Source organism: Rhopalosiphum padi, chromosome 4 (assembly GCF_020882245.1).
Source record: "Rhopalosiphum padi isolate XX-2018 chromosome 4, ASM2088224v1, whole genome shotgun sequence".
Lineage (NCBI taxonomy): Eukaryota > Metazoa > Arthropoda > Insecta > Hemiptera > Aphididae > Rhopalosiphum > Rhopalosiphum padi.
Window position 1 is genome coordinate 30,128,793 of NC_083600.1, and position 22,920 is coordinate 30,151,712.

General features: G+C 24.8%; 1 protein-coding gene across 1 annotated transcript; it reads right to left on the reverse strand.

Annotated features, from left to right (window-relative positions):
• Nucleotides 1-2,499: 2,499 nt before the first annotated feature.
• Nucleotides 2,500-20,352, reverse strand: LOC132929408 (adult-specific cuticular protein ACP-20-like). Its single transcript, XM_060994741.1, has 4 exons — nucleotides 20,134-20,352; nucleotides 14,973-15,053; nucleotides 13,233-13,527; nucleotides 2,500-3,045 (listed from the first exon to the last, which is right to left on the reverse strand). Exons 1-4 carry the CDS (start codon nucleotides 20,152-20,154, stop codon nucleotides 2,900-2,902), a joined length of 543 nt encoding a protein of 180 aa, XP_060850724.1. The 5' UTR covers nucleotides 20,155-20,352; the 3' UTR covers nucleotides 2,500-2,899.
• Nucleotides 20,353-22,920: the final 2,568 nt, after the last annotated feature.

The window sequence follows — 22,920 nt, forward strand, 5'->3', positions numbered from 1 at the left end:
AGCAAATTATGCGGAAATTCCAGATTTTTTTTATAATTATTTAATTATTTTTACGAGTTTGCGAGTTTACGAACTAAGATTGTTTTACTTAAAAAAAATCGAGGTAAGTATATTTTCTACATTTTTAATGTTTTTATACATAATATGTAAGAACAATTTAGGTGTATACATTTTTTAATACATTTTCAAGAATTTTGACTGAGTAAAAGAATTTGCGTAGATAATAATATAATATACATTTTTTTTTTTAATTACCACGTTTTGCAATATTATCGTCAACGGTTAATTCAGTCCACCGATCTATGTCCACCAGTGGCACCAGCTTATGTCTGTCCGAAGACTTCGATACTTGATCAGTACAACGCAGCTTGTGCCTTGTAAATATCTGAACGATTTAATAAACTATCTCTAATAGTACTAAGACTATCATATAAATGAATAGCAGGCCAAAAAAAAAAATATTATTGATGGGGTTTTTTTTTCAACAGATTGCAGTATCAGTAGCAATAAAAAGAAATGGCTCGATTCGCTTGCAAAATTGTATCGCAATTTCCTAATGTTTAAGACAAACAAGATGTAGGTATCAAAAAATTACGTGTGTTTACATTTCGTGTGGTACCATAAATTAATATTTTGAAGTTAAAAGTAAAAATATAAAATACCCATTTAAATAAAAAAATAGATATTTAGTAAATTAACATTTTTGTAAAATGTAAAATTATTGTCAGATAATATTTAGATACAAAAAATTGACTTTTTTACGTTTTTATACGCCTATATTGTTTCGGCAACAAACATAATCGTGTTTGTGAAGTTTTGATGAAAGTCAAAACTAGTTTCTTCACCACGATAACGCACAAAATATAATTTTTAAAAAACGGTTTACGATGAATTTCGTATTAAAAAATTTAATACAATATGATTTTAAAATATTTATAATTTGTTTTTAAATTAAAATTCGAAAAATCTTTCCGGGACCTTCGAGATAATGTTCTTAACTATTTTTTCAAAATTTTTATACGTATGCTATCTGGTCATCAGAACATCCGAAGACGTAGACTTCTCATTTTTCATATTTATTTGTTAATTATTGTAAATTATTTGTTTTTCTGTGGTTTTAAAATATTAAAACATACATGTATGAGTGGTTAGAATAAGCAGAAAAAAAAATTAAACAACAGAACGAAAACAATAATGTAGCAAATGTTTTAAGTTGTGGATTAAAAAAACAGGTAAATATTTATAAATTACAACTATACTATTAATTTTGTAAATTTTACAGTTTATTTATTAATGATTTAAGAACCAGGGTGTATATAATTTAATTATAAGTGTTCGAAAATTATTATAGATGATTTGTTAGTATTACAAATAATGGTAATTTTAAATTTCTCTTGAAATGAAAAGGATATAGTATATAACGTCGATAAAAAAAACGAAAACGTGTATAGAAGATTAAAAACCATTCAATCAATTGCTTCATAGATGGATCTAGTAATTGAACTATTTAATTGAAAAGGCATTATTATAATCACTACATATATTTTTTATTTTATTTAGTTAGATATAAATAATAATTTAATTATACTTCAGAACATGTCTACAGGGATTCAAGTATACAGAAGTTACGCAACAAGTCCAAGTGTGTTTGGAAAATATGCCTCCAGTGTAACTATAAACAACATTAAGTATGAACTGAGGGATATATGATCACATATATACGAGATGAGTAGATTAAGACATAGCATTGAACATTATCAATTTTACTACAAGTAAAATAATACAAAATATAATCAGGAACTTGTAACTAGTAAGCGACATAAAGTATGAACTGAAGGATATATGATCACATATATACGAGATGAGTAGATTAGGGCATAGCATTGAACATTATCATTTTTATTGTAAGCAAAATCACGCAGGAACTTTTGACGGCTGAAAATCTAAACCTATGCCAGTAAAAGGAAATGCAAGAATACCTTCCGAATTTTTAATATACACAATATAATATTAAAACATACAGGTTATTGACACAAGGATTAGATTTTGTATAAATAAAGTTTTACATTTTAATTGTATTCATCTTTAAAACTAATAACATTTTTACCATACACATAGTGTATACAAAATAATTAAAAGTGCAGTAAGTGAGAACTAAAAATTATCGTTAAATAATTAAATTATATTATGAAGAAAATTATTGAATACAATTAAATTAAGATATTTAAAATCCCTTTAAAATCACGGTCTAAAAAATTAAAAATCCCAAAAACCCTCGAATATTTTGGCGAAGGACACAAAATTTTTAAAAAAAAAAAACCTTAAAAAACATTAAAAATCCAGATATTCGAGGTTTTTTTAAAGAATTTTTAAATTAAAATTAATAGTTTAGGGACGTCGCTCTTGGTTTTATAAATATACTCTGTCGAAAATTTGTTTATGTTTTACATATATAGTGTATTAAATTCAAAGCCCTAGTTATCAAATACAAAAATCATATTTCCTATTACAAAAGTTGAGCTCAAGTATATTTCAAATTTAAAACATCTTGAGTTTTTCACAAATAATATTGAAGTTATTTAGTTGTAAGTTGAAACAAATATAAAGAGCAAAATGAAAGTGAGTTTGAGACGAGCTGACAAACACGTTTGTAGTGGGCCCACTAAGATTATGCGTAATATACTGAACACAAATAAACTATAAGATTATTGATGGAATCAAACAATGAACTCAACACTCTTCAATACTAACTACTACTAACTAAAAATAACAATAATGATAAATAAAAGGATAATGATAAAATATTATTATAATAATATATACTAATTTTATTATTATTTTTAGTCAACATTTTGATTGGAGTACAAACATTTCACAGGCATGTCCAATGTTTCTGATTTTAGTAATTTAAATATTCTTTATAATAATTTGAGTGTTGTACGTAGCGTGGGTTGATTTCATAAGGGTGAATGGCTGTTGCGTCGTAGTATTCCTCGTATACCGGTGCAGTGATTGAAAAGTCTTCTTGTACATTCTTTGGGAAAGCTATAATGAAAGAAAAAAATGTATAATTAAAAATGCGTTTTAATCTATCGGACATTGAATTTTTATTCTGTAATATTCATTTGATGTACCATAGGAACGTTAAAATTAAAAAATACATGGATAACTATTAAAGCATGAGTGGTTATTATTATTTAATACTTAATTACTGCCAAGTCAATTTCTTCCTATTAATCGACATTTTAATTTTGCTTTAGGACGTTGAGCGATTGTATATTATATGTCAGAACTTATTTTAAATACAAAAATATAAGCTAAACATGATAATTGTTTATGAATAATCGTGCATTAACGAACATTACCCGTACATCCAAAATACGAAATTTTATATTTTAATTTTGATGATTAGGTCTTATTTAATTAAAATATAGTTTATTCTGGTATTTATATTTATTTATTTAATACGATTATATTGATAAAGTTGCGTTTTCAAATATTTACACGTCAGTCTAAATTTTTTCCTATCGGTGCGTAGGTCACATTTTCAAATATTTATTTTTCAGTTTTCATATAAAACTAAATATTTTTAACGAATCAATTAATGATAAACATAATTGAAGTATCGTTATGATAAACAATTCATAGCTAGTTAATATTTTATCATAAACCAATTATTGCTTATATGAATGATACTCGTATTATCATCATACACATTATTTAAAATGCGTATAACGTAGGTTTCTAGTGGCTACCTTATTTTTGCTTGAAATACAACTTTTGTATCAATTAAGCTACCTACCTACCTACATTCCAATACTATTTTTTTTTTTAATTATTATTTTTAGTTTTTACCAATTAACACAGTTAAAATATAATTTCAAACACACAACGGTGAGACTTGAAAGTCGACTTTCATTAAACATCATAATATTTTTATAACAATAAAAATAACATGCGTATTGTAAGTTTTAAATATAATAAAGATTGGAATAATTATCGTACGTGTCATCAAATAATTTAAATGTCTTCAACATACAATTTAGTGAAATCAATTTATGTTGACGTTATACATTTGAAACCAATAAAAATCTTTTGTCAATTAGAGTGTTCACGTCAAATTTAAACTAGCTTATATATTTCAATGTCAGTAATTGTTAGAATTAAACAATCATATACTGAAGTAATCCAATTTGTCCCAAAAATACAAGTCAAATAATTATTATTATAGTATGCATTAAGGTAAAGGATGATAAATATCAGTTTCATTATTAACTTGACTCGTATTATTTTCAAACAGCATCCGGCCCGATAAATAATAAATGATTAGCAGTTAGCACTATACTATAACTCTGTACAACTGCTATTGTGAAACAACATTCTTCTACAACATACCTTGTGTTTTACTATTGATAATTATTTTAATATTATATTATACGTTATTATTGTTTATTTGTAAATCAATACTTCTATACTGTAAAATGGTTTAAATAATAGGTTCGTACTTTCCTGGAACAAAAAAACCTGAATAAATTAGTCGAAATATTTTGAAAATTATACTATGTGTATAGAAAATTATAATTTTGGTAAAAAAAAAATGTTTTGAAATGTTAACGGTAATATTTTTTGAATTTCAAAAAAATAAGTAAATAATAAGATACATATTATGTGATGTTTTTAGAAAAGTTATTTTAACAAAGAGACTACTTAAAGAAAACGTAGTCTCTGATTTCCGCTCAAAATAATTTTCTATATCTTTATACATTAATTTTAAATTTAACACACCCATTAAAATGACCTTTATAATGATAATATACCCTTAATTGTATCTTACTATACCTACTATTAAGCAAAGCAACTTTTCCTATATATGTATTTAAAGTGCTGGAAATTGTCTACTTTTGATCCTTCAAAGTACCAATTACATCAAATTGTCTATTAAAAAACCCCTTAAAGTTGAAGATTGAGCTATTTTTTCTTCTCCTAAACTTTTATTTTAATAAATAGTTAGCGTGCACTTGCATAGTTGACCCTATACTCTATAGTTTTACCCATTGTTATCCATTCATTTGTAAAAACAATTTTCATAATATTCATATATATCTCCTCAGCCATTTCAAAAAAAAAAAAAAAAAAAATGGTAATATAAGGCTTCTCAAGAAATAAATTGAAATTCAACTTAAGAAGATACTGATAACTGACAGTGAATTGCCGAATTGTATCTAATTATTTTAAAATTATGTATATTTCTGTCAAAGTGTTTTGAATAAATAAATTACCCATTGTCCATTGGCATCATAACTACTGATATTATCTAGTCATAACCTATATTGCCGGAGTTTTAACCATTTATAATAAAATATGTACCTAGTATTACAATAAAATAATAATTATAAATATTCTTAAAAATTATATATAAAAAAAATCAACAAAAGTGGACGGCGTAATGCATACTATAACGATCTTATTCATTCAAATACGTGGTAGCTTATTTATATATTTTTTGTAATTATTGAATGCATTTAATTAATAATTTTATTCATTGATATTTTATTTTTGTGTACTCGAGTGCAAATTATTACGACGGCGTTAAGTATAGGCAAATACTTAAACGTTTATTCCTTATCCACAATTTAATTGAATTTTATATTGTTCCACGGCGTTTGTAGAAATTAATGTTTGTCTTAATAGAGTATTTTAATTAAACTTATATAACTATATTATAATGGATATCGTAATGAAGTTGTACAAGTTTAAACTGAAATACTCCTAAGTGTTCAATACAATTTAACATGTAAGGAAAATCACACTACAAGATTGTTCTACCATCGAAATAATTGGTTTCAATACAATATATACGCCTTTATTAACAAATCTGTGACAAATTTCGACTAATAATTAAGTAATTCATAGTTGATTTATATAATCCAATAATACAGTATACTTTTTTTTATTTAAGTTCACTAAAATAGTAAAATGTCAATAGATACTTCATTCAGACATATTAGCTGACTGCTTAAATTGTATGTTTAAATACAAAAATATAACGTTAAGCAATATCATTCACGGTGGATTTGTTTTAGAATTAAAACATTTTTCAAAATTATTAGGATTTCGATTTCAGAAACTATATATTATTATTCTACAATATGACGAAAAAGTAAAAGTCGAAACTCAAAAGAAGTGTAATTTATTTCTTACCGCATCACATATTCACATACCGATTTCTTACGGTAACGTGAACACAATTTTATATAACTACCATTTATTCGTATATATACTATTGGGCTGCAGTCAGTACTCAATTTTAGAGACCTTTGACCCTTTGAAAAAAATTGATGATGCAGAGTTTAGGGTAAACTACTGGGTCGGGTTAATTTAAATTTAGACAATTTAATTGAAATATTGAAATAACCGAATTCAAAATACAAGCCCGGGTATATTTTTTTTTTTTTTTGATCACGGTACCCGAAAATATTAATAATGTTACATACAAAACGAGTATTTGTTTACGTTTCTTATTGTTATTTTTTTAATATTTCAATTAACTAATTGTAATTACTTTTACTTTTATAACATATTTTCCTAATCAATATATTATATATTATATATGCATATAAATGATTCATATTTATTTGCGATTTTGTCTCATCTAAGACCTATGTATGAATGATGCGGAATAATTTTGAAATAATCAATCTGATGCTCACTTGTTCCTAATTTGTTCCTTTATATAATTAGATGGTTGTGTTGCACTATTACATATCATAAAGTGACACGTTACATGAGTTCCGTCAGTTCCGGTAAGTTAATCTCAATAGTAAAACAGGAACTTTTTATGGCCCAGTAGTTACTTGAACTTCTTTCAGTTTAAAAATAATAGGGGTTAAAAATAATAGAAATGCTATGTAATAGCAGGAGCATTTACATATTTAAAATAAAATTTGAAACTATTACGTGATTATGATCCGTATTTTAAAGAATTTTTGTCCATACTAGTGTTCAGTACGTATAATGTACATAATATGTTTTCTAATATATTATAATATGCTTTTCGAACATAATACATACATAATCATATTATATCTTGGAAACAGTTTACAAATTAAATATTGTGTTTTTGCATTCCATATTGGAAAGTGATGACGTGTATTGGGCAAGATTGATATCTTTTAACACCAAATATTTTTAAGTAGTTACAATTATTGATCAGTATCACCAGAAAATTTAAGTTTTTGTTTTGTTAAATTTTTAATATTTTATTAATTTTTAAAAATTATTATTGTCAAATGTATAAATAGTATTTATATATTAGGTTAATAGGTAAATATTATCATATAAAAATTAATTGTTCGTTCAATATCATAAAGAATACTTAAAACTTAAAAAATAAAAATTGATTATTAATTTTTATCAACATCTGATAATTGATTAACTTCAAAAGAATGCTCTGTAAACAATCTACGCTTTTTATATCGTATTTACCGTTGAATATCTAACTAGATTGAAAGAGAAATAAAAACAGAAAAATAATGATTTATAATAAACTAAAAAAAAATAAATGTTTTGATTTTTTAGTTCTTTTAATATTTTTTTCTGAGAATATCCTCACGCTCCTCTTTGATTCTGTTTATATATATATAAATACCTGGATGGTAAATGCATCTGTTTCAAAAACTATAATTCATATTGATTTTATTTTACTGTAAGTATTATAAGTGTAAATTAAATTTATTTTTTTTCATAGTTTTAAAACATGTGATACTTAATATTTTTCCAGAAAAGTGATATGAACGTAATTAGAATGGTAAACCATCCTATTAACGCAGTAACGCCATACAAATATAAATAGGTAATGTTTATTATTCGTCATTCTTTGAACAAGTTATAAAATCACAGGTAACAATTATAATTACTATACTTCAAATCATTACGTAGGTACACATTAAATCAGTTATAGATGAGTTAAATATGATCGGATCAATTGAATACGTTATATTATCATTATCGCGGGTTAATTTAATCTTGAAAAATATAATAACAATAATTGTAATACGAATTGACTATTATATTATTATGTTGTCATATAAAATAGAGACGTTTCTCGAATCCTCTGCAAATTAATTAAAAATTAATAAAAAAACGGAAGCTATGCTTAAACTTATGAAATATATTAAACATTCGCCTGCATTTCCGTCATTAAGTTTGAACACTATAATATATATTGTGTATAACATAGTAGTATATGAATATATAGTGAAGGCGCACGTGATTACGCGGCGTGTACCTATACTTAATGCATCTTTGATTTTATTTGAATACATATGTACCAGATAGTTACTAAGAAACAACTTTACGTAGTACGAAACGAAGCTTGCGCTGAGTTTAATTCGGTGTGTGGCGGAGAGATACTGTTGAAAATAATGAATATGTACGCCACAAAAGAAAAGACCGGGAGTTTTTTGAAAGCGTATTTTGCTTATTCAAAAAAATCTATAGAGATGTGACGCTCGCACACGTCTAAAAGAGCAGTTTATACACGTTGAGTCCGTGGGATAGGTTTTCTAATTATTATTAATTAAAAAGTTTCGTGTTCACATTTTGTTAATTAACCAAATGGTGAAAATGACTGAGAAATTTCAATATAATGGTTTCAGCTGTGCATATTAAAATATTTTTACAGAAAAAAAAACTTATCAAAGATATACTTTGAAACATCCCGATTTAATATATTAGTGTATGGAAACCCTCGTGGCCATATCATGTCTTTGTGTAATTACATTAATAGTAGGATCGACAGAACTATAATTAAATGTTTGTAATAATTAGACGACCGTTACTTTCACAATGCACTCGTTGTTAATCGAACCGTTTTAAAGTTGAAAGGTATTCAAGTATCTATCATTATGGATATGACGTGGTCAGTAATTCACGGTCGTATATTCACGATCGCAAGGGATTATGCTTTTAAAAAAAGACTGGAAAAAATATCAGATCGTGGTCTGGTTTTAATGCCATATTGCAAAATATTATATGAATAATATCTATATAAGTTTGGATTGTATGGTACGAAACGAAATAAATTGTTATTATTTTGATAATGTAAGTTAGTAATATATAATATTACACATTATTATATAATTAATAGTATTATATTGTTATGTAATTTTAATTTTAGAATATGTAAATTTTTATGGGTTTTCAATTAAGAATAATGAGTCGTGTTTAAATGTTTAAAATAATATAACTATGCGAGTGTCATTATTCATTCTTGAAATCTTAATTTATATAAATTGAATAAATATAATATCGGCCCCCTGGCATCTATATAATAATATAGTTATATAATATCATGGAATACGATTTATTGGTGATAGATATATTATATTAAAATATTAATATTAAAATGATATTAAAATGTTATGAGGGGATTTCGAGCATGTGTAATATAAAATATAAAACACCGTAATATTATGGTAATTATAATTTAGTTATAGGTACTTACTACTTTTCAAATCATTTATCACAAATTCACAAACTATTGTTTATAATTAATTATTATTTCATTAAATTTGAATAATTAGTAATGTATATTTATAACTATTAAACATGATATTTATTAAATTCTGATAAATTTTATATTTACTAAATTTATTGACATGTAATAAAAAATAACTAGAACAATTCGAGAAGTCGCTATAATTACTCAATATAATCGAATATAAAAGTTTAAAAATTTCGAATTTGCAATTGTGTCAGTTTTTTTTTTTACTACCTATCATTATAAATGATTGTGTGTAATAAAATTATGCTACGAAATAAGTTAATCAACCTTACACTTAATATATTGTTTGCCATACTGGTGTAAAACTAAATTAAAAAGTCTTTGATAAAAAAAATTCAGCCTATTTTATGGATTTGATATTGTTAATAAATCGTTTGATAAAATGTATACACGAATCAAATTCTATGAGTCTGGTAACAAAAACCGGATATGTCGCACTGATATAGGTATTGTGTGTTTGTTATTGGCTATACAATTTTTATGAACGCACATACCTATTGTGTTACATTTTAATTCGATGATAAACTATTTTATATGAAAAACGATCCTGTACAGGGACGATCTGTCTATATAAAATTATTTCTAAGGGCTTATTATAATATATTATATTGCCATAAATAATTAATTTTTTTATTAGTTGTATACTTACATAAAAGGTTGAACTAATTTTTACCAAAAACAAAAAAAATAATCGCATATATTATAATATTACCAGCTATTAAAGGATTTATTGAAAATCATTACTGACGTATGTACTGTAGAATAGTGTAAATAGATACATGGTATAAATAGCTTCAAATGTATGTAAATATTTTAATGTTCAGTTGAGGATAGTAAATAATAATATGCGTATTCAAAAATATATTTTTTAATATTTTTTTATATATTTTTATGATTTTAATACAATTCGAAAAAATTAACTTTATTTTTCAACTTTATTAAACTTATTTTTATTGGTTGTAACAAGAAAACAATAGGGTGACACACAAAATTAATATACATATTATTGTAAAAATAATATATAAAGTTATCACCTGATTAGAATCTAAACGCCAATTTCTATTAATTGAAAAACAACCGAAAAAAAACTTTGTTCATAAAAATATTTTGTTTGAAGCATGTACTTATAGAATTTCGTATACCTATACGTTATAGGATATCATTTACTTAATTATTTATAAGAACATAAATTGATGTACTTTGTATAATCTTTTAAATATCTCAAGGGACTCATAGGACGTAATTTGTTTTTAATATACGATATAATGTGATATAATAATATTACATAACAATATAAAAATTATTAACTATTAAGTTGTATTATCATCACGCGAACAGTTTATATTAGTCATTTATCTAATCATAATGTAAGATTTATTACTAGTAAATCATATTTTATAAGCTATCATAAAAATAAAGTCCATAATTTAAGCAAATTTATAACAAAATATTGTTTCTATATCATAATATTATTGTAAATATTTAAAAAAAATTATTAAATATTGTTGTTTATTATTAAAGTATAGAGGTCATACTTATTGATAATTGAAAATATGAAAATATTATCTATTTTATTAACCAAACTATATTTATGGTTTCTAAGGGAACCTCGATCAAGATTTTTAAATCTTAGACTAGTGAGCAGTGGCGAACATGATGTATGTGGTATGTTAACCCTAAATCAAACCCAAATTAAAAAGCTTAACACCAACATTGCATAGCAAAAAAATGTGGTTGATGGTCAAACACAATTACGAACAATACCTATTTCAAATTTTTTTGAAAGACTAGGATTGATAACAAAGTAATTAAGTAAATAGATATATTTATATTTATAGTAAATGGATATTTACTCATATATTATACTCATAGTTATAGCTTATAATAATAATTTACAAATTTACAAAAAAAAAAAATTCTTGAATTTGCTCAGTCAGGATTAACTTCTCTAGTCATCTTATTATAACTCGTTTCTGTCAGGCAGCCACACTACAGATTATAGTTCACGATTATTAATGGATCAATATCGTTTCAGTAATTTATCCGTACTAAGTATTAAAAGTGTTGTAGAAATTCTTCCTGAACCACATTTTACAACAATCTATACTATAATCTATACTCATAAATTAAAAAAAAATGAAACTTGAATAATTTATAAATAACTATTTTTTGCTATATAAATATTATTAAAACTAATTTTGGTAGTTTTGTAGTGATTTACATTTTAAAATGTGTGCTGATCACTACGGGTAACTTTTGCTGTAGCCCTCCCGAGGGTTTTGTGCTACTACTCGTGATACATATAATACTAGATTAATTTATATTTTCCATTATAATTTAAAATTTGTCGAAAGACATTTTAATTAAACATCCTATTATTTAAATCATTATATAAAATCACAATTTTCCGAGCTGTCTACTCTAAATTAAAACTGTCAACTAAATATTATACCAGACAACATTCATATAGGTACTTTTGAAAGTTAAAAAAGTATAATATAACGTATCCAGATATAATAATGTAATGTCAGAATGAGTTATTATAACTAAATATCAGATGGCGGAAGACTGGAAGACAAAGCTATAAACTCATTATTACACATGCTAAAAATACCTTATTTGTTACTACTTTGGTATATATTACATTTGACATTTTGAAGTGTTATAAAATGTGCCTGTTGATCACTAACCTGTCTTTGAAATAAATAATAAAAATAAAATAACAGTTAATAAGATATTAATATTATTATAAATTAAAAATTTATAAATTCTATTTAATTAGCAAATTATCATAATTTATCAACTATCGAGGTGTGTGGTTAAAATTTAAACAAACTCTTCGGTTTGTGTCTTACACAGTTAAATTATACACCCATATGATGTAGACCAGAGGTCGGCAAGTAATTTCTATTGGAGTCCTAAAGATTAAAATAATAAATCAATGAGGTCCAGTGAAAACATTTTTTTCAAATCTTTATACATAATGAAGTAAGTACAATGTGTTGATAGGGTCTAAAGTTATGCCTTCCGCGGCCAGTTGCCGACCCCTGATGTAGACGATTAGAACTACGAACATCGTAAAATATCACGATAGGTCAACGTTTTTATCACAACTCATTATTTCAATCATCGATAATTTATATATTTTATTTTTCAAGATATTTATTCAATTATTATCATAGAGTACCAATGTTATTTTTAGTTTTCTTTTTATGATTTCTTGCAGGTATGTATACAAAATCGAAAATCGTGACGCTTAGATCATCTAATAATAATATTTATATTATCTAAACATTCTAAACCATAATGATGTATATAAATCATAAGTGTATAACATATACCTAAGACAAATAAATACGCGACTACCTATTACATTCCAAGTTAAGTTAGGTCTTATTTCCAACAGGACAGACGAGTAATGTTCACAAAATATCTCGATAAATGAGTTATATATATTATATACAATTGTAAACATTTCTCTATTGAAATATAACCAGCTGACTTCAATAATAATATTCTATAGTCAACCTATTGGTTGTTTTATACGTCTATACTTATAAATTATAATAACCACAGCTCGGATCACAAGATCAGCGTCCTCCTCACGTGTGCATGGTAAATATATCACTGCACTAGTGTGCGTGCCATTCGTCAGTGTCCAACTCACTTATTGGTCCTCTGGCCGAGTGCGGATCATCCGCGATGTCTACGGCAGTAGCAGCGGTGGCGGGCACGGTCCTGACGACGTATCGTGGTTTCTTGGGCTTACCGGACTTGCTGACAACCGCGTTGAAACCGTTAATCGGGTCGGCCGTGTAGTCGACCGTCCGCACGGTGCCGTCGGGCTCCACAAGACTGTACTGACCGCGAACCACATCGCCTGTCCGCTCTTCAGATTGGTGTTTGATGTCCCCCGTGGCAGGATCGTGGACGCCATACTTGTAAGCGTAACTTACCGGCACCTGCAAGTTAGGATAAGAATATTTTTGTTTGGTACATGTTATTGGTTGCGCGTACACGATGAAATTATTATCGCTTTGGGGGACGAACATTATTCCAATGGGCAGATACACAAGCGTTTCGATGACGTGTTTTATATGTATATTTAGCAGTTGTATGCATTTATTATAGTCGGTGCTTTGGACGAACGAACCGTTTTTGTGTTTCTCAGAATAGTACTTAAGAACTATAGAGTAATAGGACGAAAATAAGAACATGTGGCTGTATCAGAGCTTAGTTCGTAATACCAACAACGTTCTACCCTTCTTTGAAAATGCAATATCACATGTATTATAATAAACCCACTTTAGTAGGCTAGTCAATTTCTACATCAGCATTTTTTATTTGCGCGGTTCACCTGGAAAAGTGATTTGTCTATTTGCACAATACGTCATCCCACCCACCATATTTGATCTTTATCCTCCAAAGTATTATCGTAATATCATGAATACAAACATGTCAACGCAAATATTTTGAAAAAAAGATTGTACACATATTTATACTTTTTAATAACATATATTATTATCCACTTATCGCGAAGAAAAAAAAAATATATATTTGTAAAAAAAGTAAACAGAAAATGAAGAAAAACTGTTGAAATACTTTTTATTTGAGTCTCTGGGGAAATTTAAGACAATAGACATTCGATTTATAAATTAAATATTTTGTATTAGAACGGTTTTTTTTAAATTAAAAAAAAAAAAAAACGAATACCAAGTATAACGAAAACCTTATCAAATTAATTAAATATACATACCTACATATATATTATACAGTGATTCTGTAGTTATTTTGACAACTTTTTAAAGTTAATTCACTTACCAAGAAGTGTATTGAAGTTATTCGTTCACAAAAGAATCATTTGTATTTTAAAACACTTCATAAGTTTACAAAGAACGTTGTTAATTATTAATGTTTACAAACATATAAATGACTGTTTTGACTTTAAAAAATTGATGTGATATTGTTTGACATTATAAACAGAACTTCTGAATCTGAATATATGATTAGTTGTTTAACTATTATTGTATTGTATATGTATAAAAATATTATTTACAGCAGGTATCTGGTCAGCTATTGTATAATTTACTATATTATTGTACGAGTTGTTGTGAACTGTGAAACAATCAGATGTACTTGCGTAAAATGATACATTACAAAAACTATTAAAAATCGAATACGATATAGTAATGACCTATTCTCCGTTTTTATTATTTCTGGGAACATGTATGAATCGTGAAGTTTAATTGATTATAATATCAATATATTTTCATTTAGAAAAAAATTGTCATAAATTATAAAACTCGCAAAACAAATAAACAATAATCATATAGTTTACGTTGAGCTATAATAATATTCTAACTCGACTATTTCCATCACCGGTTAATACATAATTTGGTGTTCTTACGTAATAATCAATATCCGGTTGACCTGGATATCTTGACCTCGACAATGATATGCTTACCATTAATAATAAGCACGACAGCACCTGCAATTTTTTTTTTTTTTAGTTATTATCTTAGTAATGCTATACATACTATTGAAAAGTTCTGTTCACGAATAGCCAATATTTACGTTTTTTTTTCAATTGTGAAGCACTCGCAATAATAATAGTAATGTACAAAGACTGTATGCATTGTCTTCATTTTCAAACATTTTTTATTAATAATTGCTCATTAATTATTAAAATATTTTAATAATCGTGTAATTTTTTTAGCTAAAATATCCACATAAATAAATGCAAGTTTTTCTATACATCCTTGTATACAATTTAATGTATATAAAAATGTGCAATTAATTAAAACAATATAAAGCTATAAAACTAAAACCATCATCGTAATGTAATTCTTATAAATGTATTATATTATGTTTATATTTTGATTTTGCACAAGCTAAAGTGTGTAAATACTTTTTTAGGAACTTGAAAGAGTTACTACTTTTAATTTATAATTATTATCATTCATTACACTGTGATTGACATGCCATTTAAAAGCGGAGTCTTGATTAAAGAAGATGTGATACATTTTGTTTATTTAATATTGTTTTTTTCGAAATTTTTGTACTCGTAGTTTAAATACAACTACGGTAAACTGTTAATTCTTTTTTCAATACAAAACATTGAATAACAATCAATTAATGGGATTCTAAATTTATATAAATGATATGTGTATTATATATTATATATTGTAGTATTTTAAATTTAATATTACGCATCTATTATATTAACTAAATTAAGTTTCGTATTAATTAGTTATTTAAACGTTTATACACTCAGGCTATAATATAGGCAAATCAAATTACACGTAGGTATCTTTATATCTCACCGAAACATGTCTGTTAAATAAAAATTTTAATTTATTAAGGAGTATAAATCAAATAATACGAATGTTTTTGGTGAATTAAATACGGTATATTATATTATACATCGATTTATATAACAACTTAAATTTTATAATAATTATATTACATATAAGCAATAACGATCACGAAATCTTAAATTCATCATTTTTAAATGATAGTTACTAATATTATTAAATGGGCAAAACAAAAATAAAATTATTAACACTATTTTAATAATTATTCATTTATTTATGAAATTACGGTTACTAATACGAGTATATACATCTAATGTAGGTATATTATTTATTTTACAACAATAATATAATATACTATGACGATTTATCAAATATAAAATGTACATTTACATAGATACAATTAGGGTTCTAAATTTGAAATATTTCAATGAAATATTGAAAAATATTTTTTCTTTTTTTAAATGTGTTCGATTATCGTTGATTAGAAATAATATATTGATTATATACAGAAAATATTGATAGTAAATATGCAAAAATATGCACTATATATTTTTGATATTTATCACTTGTATTATTAATTGGATCCTTATTGGTTATTATTATTATTATTTATTATACATATTTTCTTTGTTTCACACAATTAACCAACTTTTGAAAATTTTCACTTGCAAGTTGACGTGATTATAAATTTTAAGATATAATAATTTATATTTTATTTTTCATTACAATGAAATATTTCATGAAAATTTCATGAAATTTTAAAACCCTAGATACAATAGATCAATAATATATACTAACATACATAAAATTGCTTTATTTATAAGATTTAATTTAAAAAAAAAGTCTACTTATAAATTAATTTATGAATTAAAAATAATTAAAATACTCTATGGTTAACTATATTAAAATAATAAAAGTAAAATTTAAATTTAATACCTATAAGGAATTTTATCGATCTAATATAATAGGATAAAACTATATTAATTTCATTAATGATGGCATGCGTACAATATAATTTAACCTAATATCGCAATACTAGCAAAATATTATTTTATAATTTGTGGGAAAATGGTGATGAGTTTTTAAGAATAGTGTGAGAAAAATGATTTCTGTATGGAGTATTGTTATTCAAATTATTAAGAAAAGACAACGAGATAAACGTAAATATTAGCAATAGTATATTAAGAATTCGTTTGAAATGTCAATTTCAATGTCATTATTTCTCATTTAAAAACAAAAACTAATCGGGACACATCTGCGCTATTTTATCATTTGTTATTCAGAACGTATAGTTAATCAGGTACCAATCATATTAAATTAATAGATTACTAACACAAATAAAATTGAACTTACACTGTTTGCTATTTTTAAATGTTATAAGTTATCAGTAAAAAACAGTAATTTTTGAGGTCTTGATATTACATTTTAATTTTTAACAATTTTATGGAGAAAATATGTTTAGAAATCGGATTAACTCACAATAGAGTCACAAGGTCGACGAGAATGATTTCTTTTGAGTTAAATTATTAATACCTAGTTCTGGTTTAGTTTTTGTTCTGGATTAGGTTAGAAGGCCATTTGACAAAAAGGGACAATGTAGAAGTGAAAGATAATTTTTGAATTAAATTAATATAGACATTTTATGTTAATAAAATAATATCATAATACTCATATTATGTTTCATACGATTAGCGTTATTATTATATAAATATATTTTTTTTTGTGAAACTGTTGATATGGTTAACAATGTGTTAATCGACCGTATAAATATGTCTATAGTCTGAATGATTTTAAGGAGATTTTTTAAATAGATATAATATTTAGACGTATTAGACATTATATATGATTAGCACGTATTATTATAGGTTTCAAAAATAATTTGACATAAGATTGGTAATAAACGATTAAAATTATTATGCATTTTTTTATAATAGGTATTAATACATATAGTTTTTCCATTGTGTTAAAATGTGAATTTTATTTAAATTTATCCATAAAAAATATAAACTATCAATTTATAAAAATTAAAGTCTTTTTAAAATTTATAAGTAATACTATTAAAAGTTTATTTTAAATAAATGGTATATTTATTTAACATCATTTTTTATATTTTATATTAATTATTGTGGTGTATTAATATTTAAAAGTATGTATTATGTTTTTATATAAAATTAAATCGAAAAAATAGTTAAGTAAATATATTGTTGATATTAATAATATTTTATTAATATTTATTGCTGTAGGTATACCTTCACATTTTTTAGTTGAACTTATGACCTAATTTATTTTATTCTCTTTTGTAATCGTTTTTAATTTATTGCTTTTGTAGGTTTCTTAGAATATCTCAATATGTTTATTCACTGCGAATGAAGTAAAAATGAAAATTATTTATTTAGAATTTAAAGAGTATACAAAGAAGTTTTAAACTTGAAGATAACCTAGAAGTTATATATTATTTATGTTATTGTGTAAATGCAGGACAAAATAATTAATAGACAATTAAAAACAAAATCATGAATTTTAAACAACTACTGTTGCATGGTATAGGCAGTAGGCGAATGTTATCAATGTTTGTGGAATACATCAAAAACTGTAATGGATATTGCCAAAATCGCCTTTACGTAGACATACACCGGTGATTGTTGATATTTAGAATATTAGTGTTTTGTAAATGTTTACCATACTTAAAGAACATTGTGTGCTAAATGATAATATTTTCGTTAATAATATCTATGTTGAAACGTTATCGCTCTATCACAATATTCCGGAACACGTAATCTGTGTTAAAATTTAAAATTTATGTTAATAACAACTAACGTTATTACCTGAGATAGTAAGTTAAAAAAATCCGAATTTGTAACGTTTCATTGATGGATATACGTCCTACCTTCGTTAGTATCTACGTGCATATTTAAACCTAGCGCAACAATATGTTTTTAATGGTAATATTTTAAATTTTGAAAATGAAAAATATTTTCTATAAAAATTGTAGTGCGTACTTTTAATTTAATAAAGTAATGATAATTCTTAATTTTTTTTTAACAAATGTAATACTGTTTAAGTGCGTGTTTCAGATATTGACCGAGGACGTATGAATTATTAAAATATCTCAGCCGTAATAATGAACGTAGATAATTACTTCTACAAATTTAGAAACAAAACATGAGATTATCAGTAAACTATATTATACTCGTAATACATTAACAGTATACAAAGGAAAATTGGAATCTATTACTAAACGACGTTTTATCCAAATAGACGATTTCATAGAGACAAGTATCGACAGCTGTTTTTGAAAGTGTTTTTGTAACATAGAAAAAAAATTGAAATTCGCACTTGAAAGAAAAATTATGAGTCATATATATTATGTTTTTAGGTTTTTCACTATTATTTTTAAATTATAGGTTTCTTAGGATAGATTTAATACTTAAAATCTTAAGTTTAACCAAAAATATAATACAGTGTAGATTTAGGTTCTTATTATGTCGAACGTCGATATCTCGAACTACATTTTAATCTCCTTGAAGCTACCATTACACTAGCTTAATAGCGTTTTTCTCTCGATAACTTGAAATAAAATTAATCGTTTTTCGCTATCTCGAATACACAAATAATATTTTTATTGCGGTATAAGACCAAAAAATTATCAGTGCATTCAGTATATTGATTGTGATTTCACGCGTTGGTAGTCAATATATTTTGTAGTCATTTGTAAACAATATAATGAAATGAAAAATAGGCGTTAATTAATGTTCCTTCTGCAGATATTTAATAATGTACTTATATTATGAAGTTATATTTAGGTTATTAACTAATGATTTTATAGTTAGATTTAGTAAAAATATTTTAATAAATATTCAAAATATAATTTTAAATTCTTTAAATCAAATTATTTCTTAATTTAGATCGATGATTAAGGTGACATTATTATAAGCTTTAAGTATTTCATATTGCACAATATTGTGTTTAAAAATATGCTTTACACACGAAAGTATTAGTAAAATTTAGTAAATTTAATAATAACAATATAAAATACATAATATTTAAATGGATTAAATAATAGGCAACTTTGTTGATCTCTTTTTAAAAGAATTACCTATTACGTATTAATATTTAATAATAACATATTAATTTGTAAGGAATCTAATGATATCTGTTAGTGACTTGTAATATTACTATTTTACTATATATGTAACAATAACTGATGATTAAGTAAAAAATAAAATAATTATAAAATTTATAAATACGACTTACTTGTAGTATAGATCTCATCATTTTGATATATTATAATGTTTGCCGATTGGAGTTATTAACTATTAATTATTAATTATTATACATACACGCATAGATGTACGAAAGTAAACGTTTTACAAATTTGTTCCATCAAGTCCGACGAGTACTAACCACAGAAGAATACAAACGGTATTTTTACATATGCAAGTCGTATTTATATATTATGTTTACTTATTATGCAGTTTACAACAATTTAATATTGTGTCAAAAAAAACTTATGGTAGTCGAATATCATAACATTACGATCCCATGGTGAACACTGAACAATCGGACAACGGCTACAAGGTTGACCCATGGGAACTAGAATAACCCAAGTTTCCAGCACTTTACGTGACATGATGTAATAATTAATATCTACATTAATGTACCATTTTGCATAATATACATGTATGTGCATATGTTTATTTTTTGTTTCCGATGTTATGTGGAAATCATTAACAGGTTAATTGGTGGTAATAAGTTCACGAGTAAAATATATATTTTAACAGTTTCAAAACATACTGACTTTTATTTACATATGTGTGAAACTAAAATATTATTATATGATGTTTATTGTAGCCTTTATAGGGTTTCACAACACGAGGAGTTGATATATTTTTTTTTGAACCTTTCCTGTCACACAAAATTTCACTCACTATTAATTTTGTGACGTACCTTATAGTTATTTTTTTACCTCATTTATTTAGGCTATCTATCATGTATAAGTATTGAACAATAAGCTTAATTGATAGATACTATCAGATACAATAATAATAAGTGCTCAATGAAAAAACCTTCCAGAGGAAGTACTTCGTCGTGAAATAGTTATACATACATATTACAAATATATTTTAGTATTATTGTTATTACTATTACTTCCAGTAACTATACATTTTTAATCGTAATCTATTATCCTATATTTTTGTTCTCTGTACAGAATAAGCTTTAAATAGGTATTAGATATATAAAATAATAGCATTTGTATTCATCTTAGTTTAATTTTAAAATAAATAAATAAATAATTATGGCCTATTATACAAAATTACAGTGTAATAGGCAATATAGCTCGCCGCACATGCCTGGGCATTTTAGTGCTTAAAATACCTATCTTATATTATTGAAAGAAGCGCAAGGAGACTTAAATAAAATATTTGATGTTATACTGCTGTTAAGGCTCGAGATAATGTGTGCAGTATAAAAAGCAAAAATTCAGTAGAAATTATCATAGAAATACAGAGCGCAAATAATAGTATAATATACGAGTAATAACAAATAAAATAATACTATAATCATATCATTAAATATAACAGATTATACATCTGAAGTTCATCGTTTGACCATGTAGGTACTTATTACTTAGTGGCATCATGGGGAACTTATTTTTAACTTTAAGGACAATGTTTGTCTATTAGTTTAATATCATATTATATCATATTACATTATTATATAATTTCTCAAATTTCTATACTTTTTGAAAACTTCCACATATATTTAAACATATATTATATGATGCGTAGTATAATTATTTACCATTTCATATTTTATTATATTAATACTACAAGAACAGATGTATTTAAAAAATTTATTTATTTTCAATATGTTTAATATACAATATAAAATAATTATTATATATTATTTATCATTTTATAAAGCAGGTACCTATACTGTATAACACGTATCTTTTAGTATATAAATATTATATAGTATATAATATATTGTGATCGAGAAGTTTCTAATGATCAACACTCATCGTTGTTACATATACAATACAATCATGCATTTTTCATATAATTAATCATTATTACTACTTTTTTAAATTAAAACTTGTTTACCTTTGTATTTCTCTCTTGTATTAGATTTGTTTCTTTTTAAAAACCAGAAAGTTTTCAACTAGGTACTTTCATATAGTATATATAATGTTTTCAAAAAACTTTTTTTTATATATGAGATTTAAATTGAACATTTATATAGTGTCTTTTATTCTTAGTACCACGTCATTATAATATATTTCTGGACAACAACATTTATTTGTTTTTACACACTTATTTGTTATTTATATGTATATAATGAAATGGGGGCAATATAATATCATTACTATTCGTGAAAATATATTATAGAACAAATATGTAATATTTTATTTATCGAAAAAATGCATATTTTTAGATCAAAGAATATTTAGTAGATACAGTGTAATAGTATTTGATTTTTGGATGTAAGTAATGCCTTTGAAAAAAATATTAAAGATTCAAGAAAAAACTAAGAAAGTTCTTGAAAATTGTAGGACAATTTCTTAGAAAATATTTAAATAGAACTGGGGGGGAATATCAAATGGAATTTCAAGATATTATTTCACCAACATTTTTTGGCTAATATGTTATTTACATAGGTTGATCTTGAAAGGTAATTCAAGATTTACGAGTAAAACATCGTAAAACATAATAGTAACAGATCGGTGTACAAATATGTCTCCAAGCTATACGAAAAAAATATTGTTATTCACTATAAAATAAAATAAAAAACGAATTATTATTTTTATAAAATCGACTTGATTTATCTTTAATATATTTTTTATGTAAAATTTAACTACTATGTTTTAATACATATTTTTTTATTGGTTATAAATATGTACGACCTTATAAAATTGCTAGTAATAACATACTCTAAAATTGAAATTAATAATTGTTCTATTGTTTTATAAAAATGTAATACTAGGTATACCAATAATCTTTATAAAACAACAAATATATATTTTTAATGTTGTTTATAACT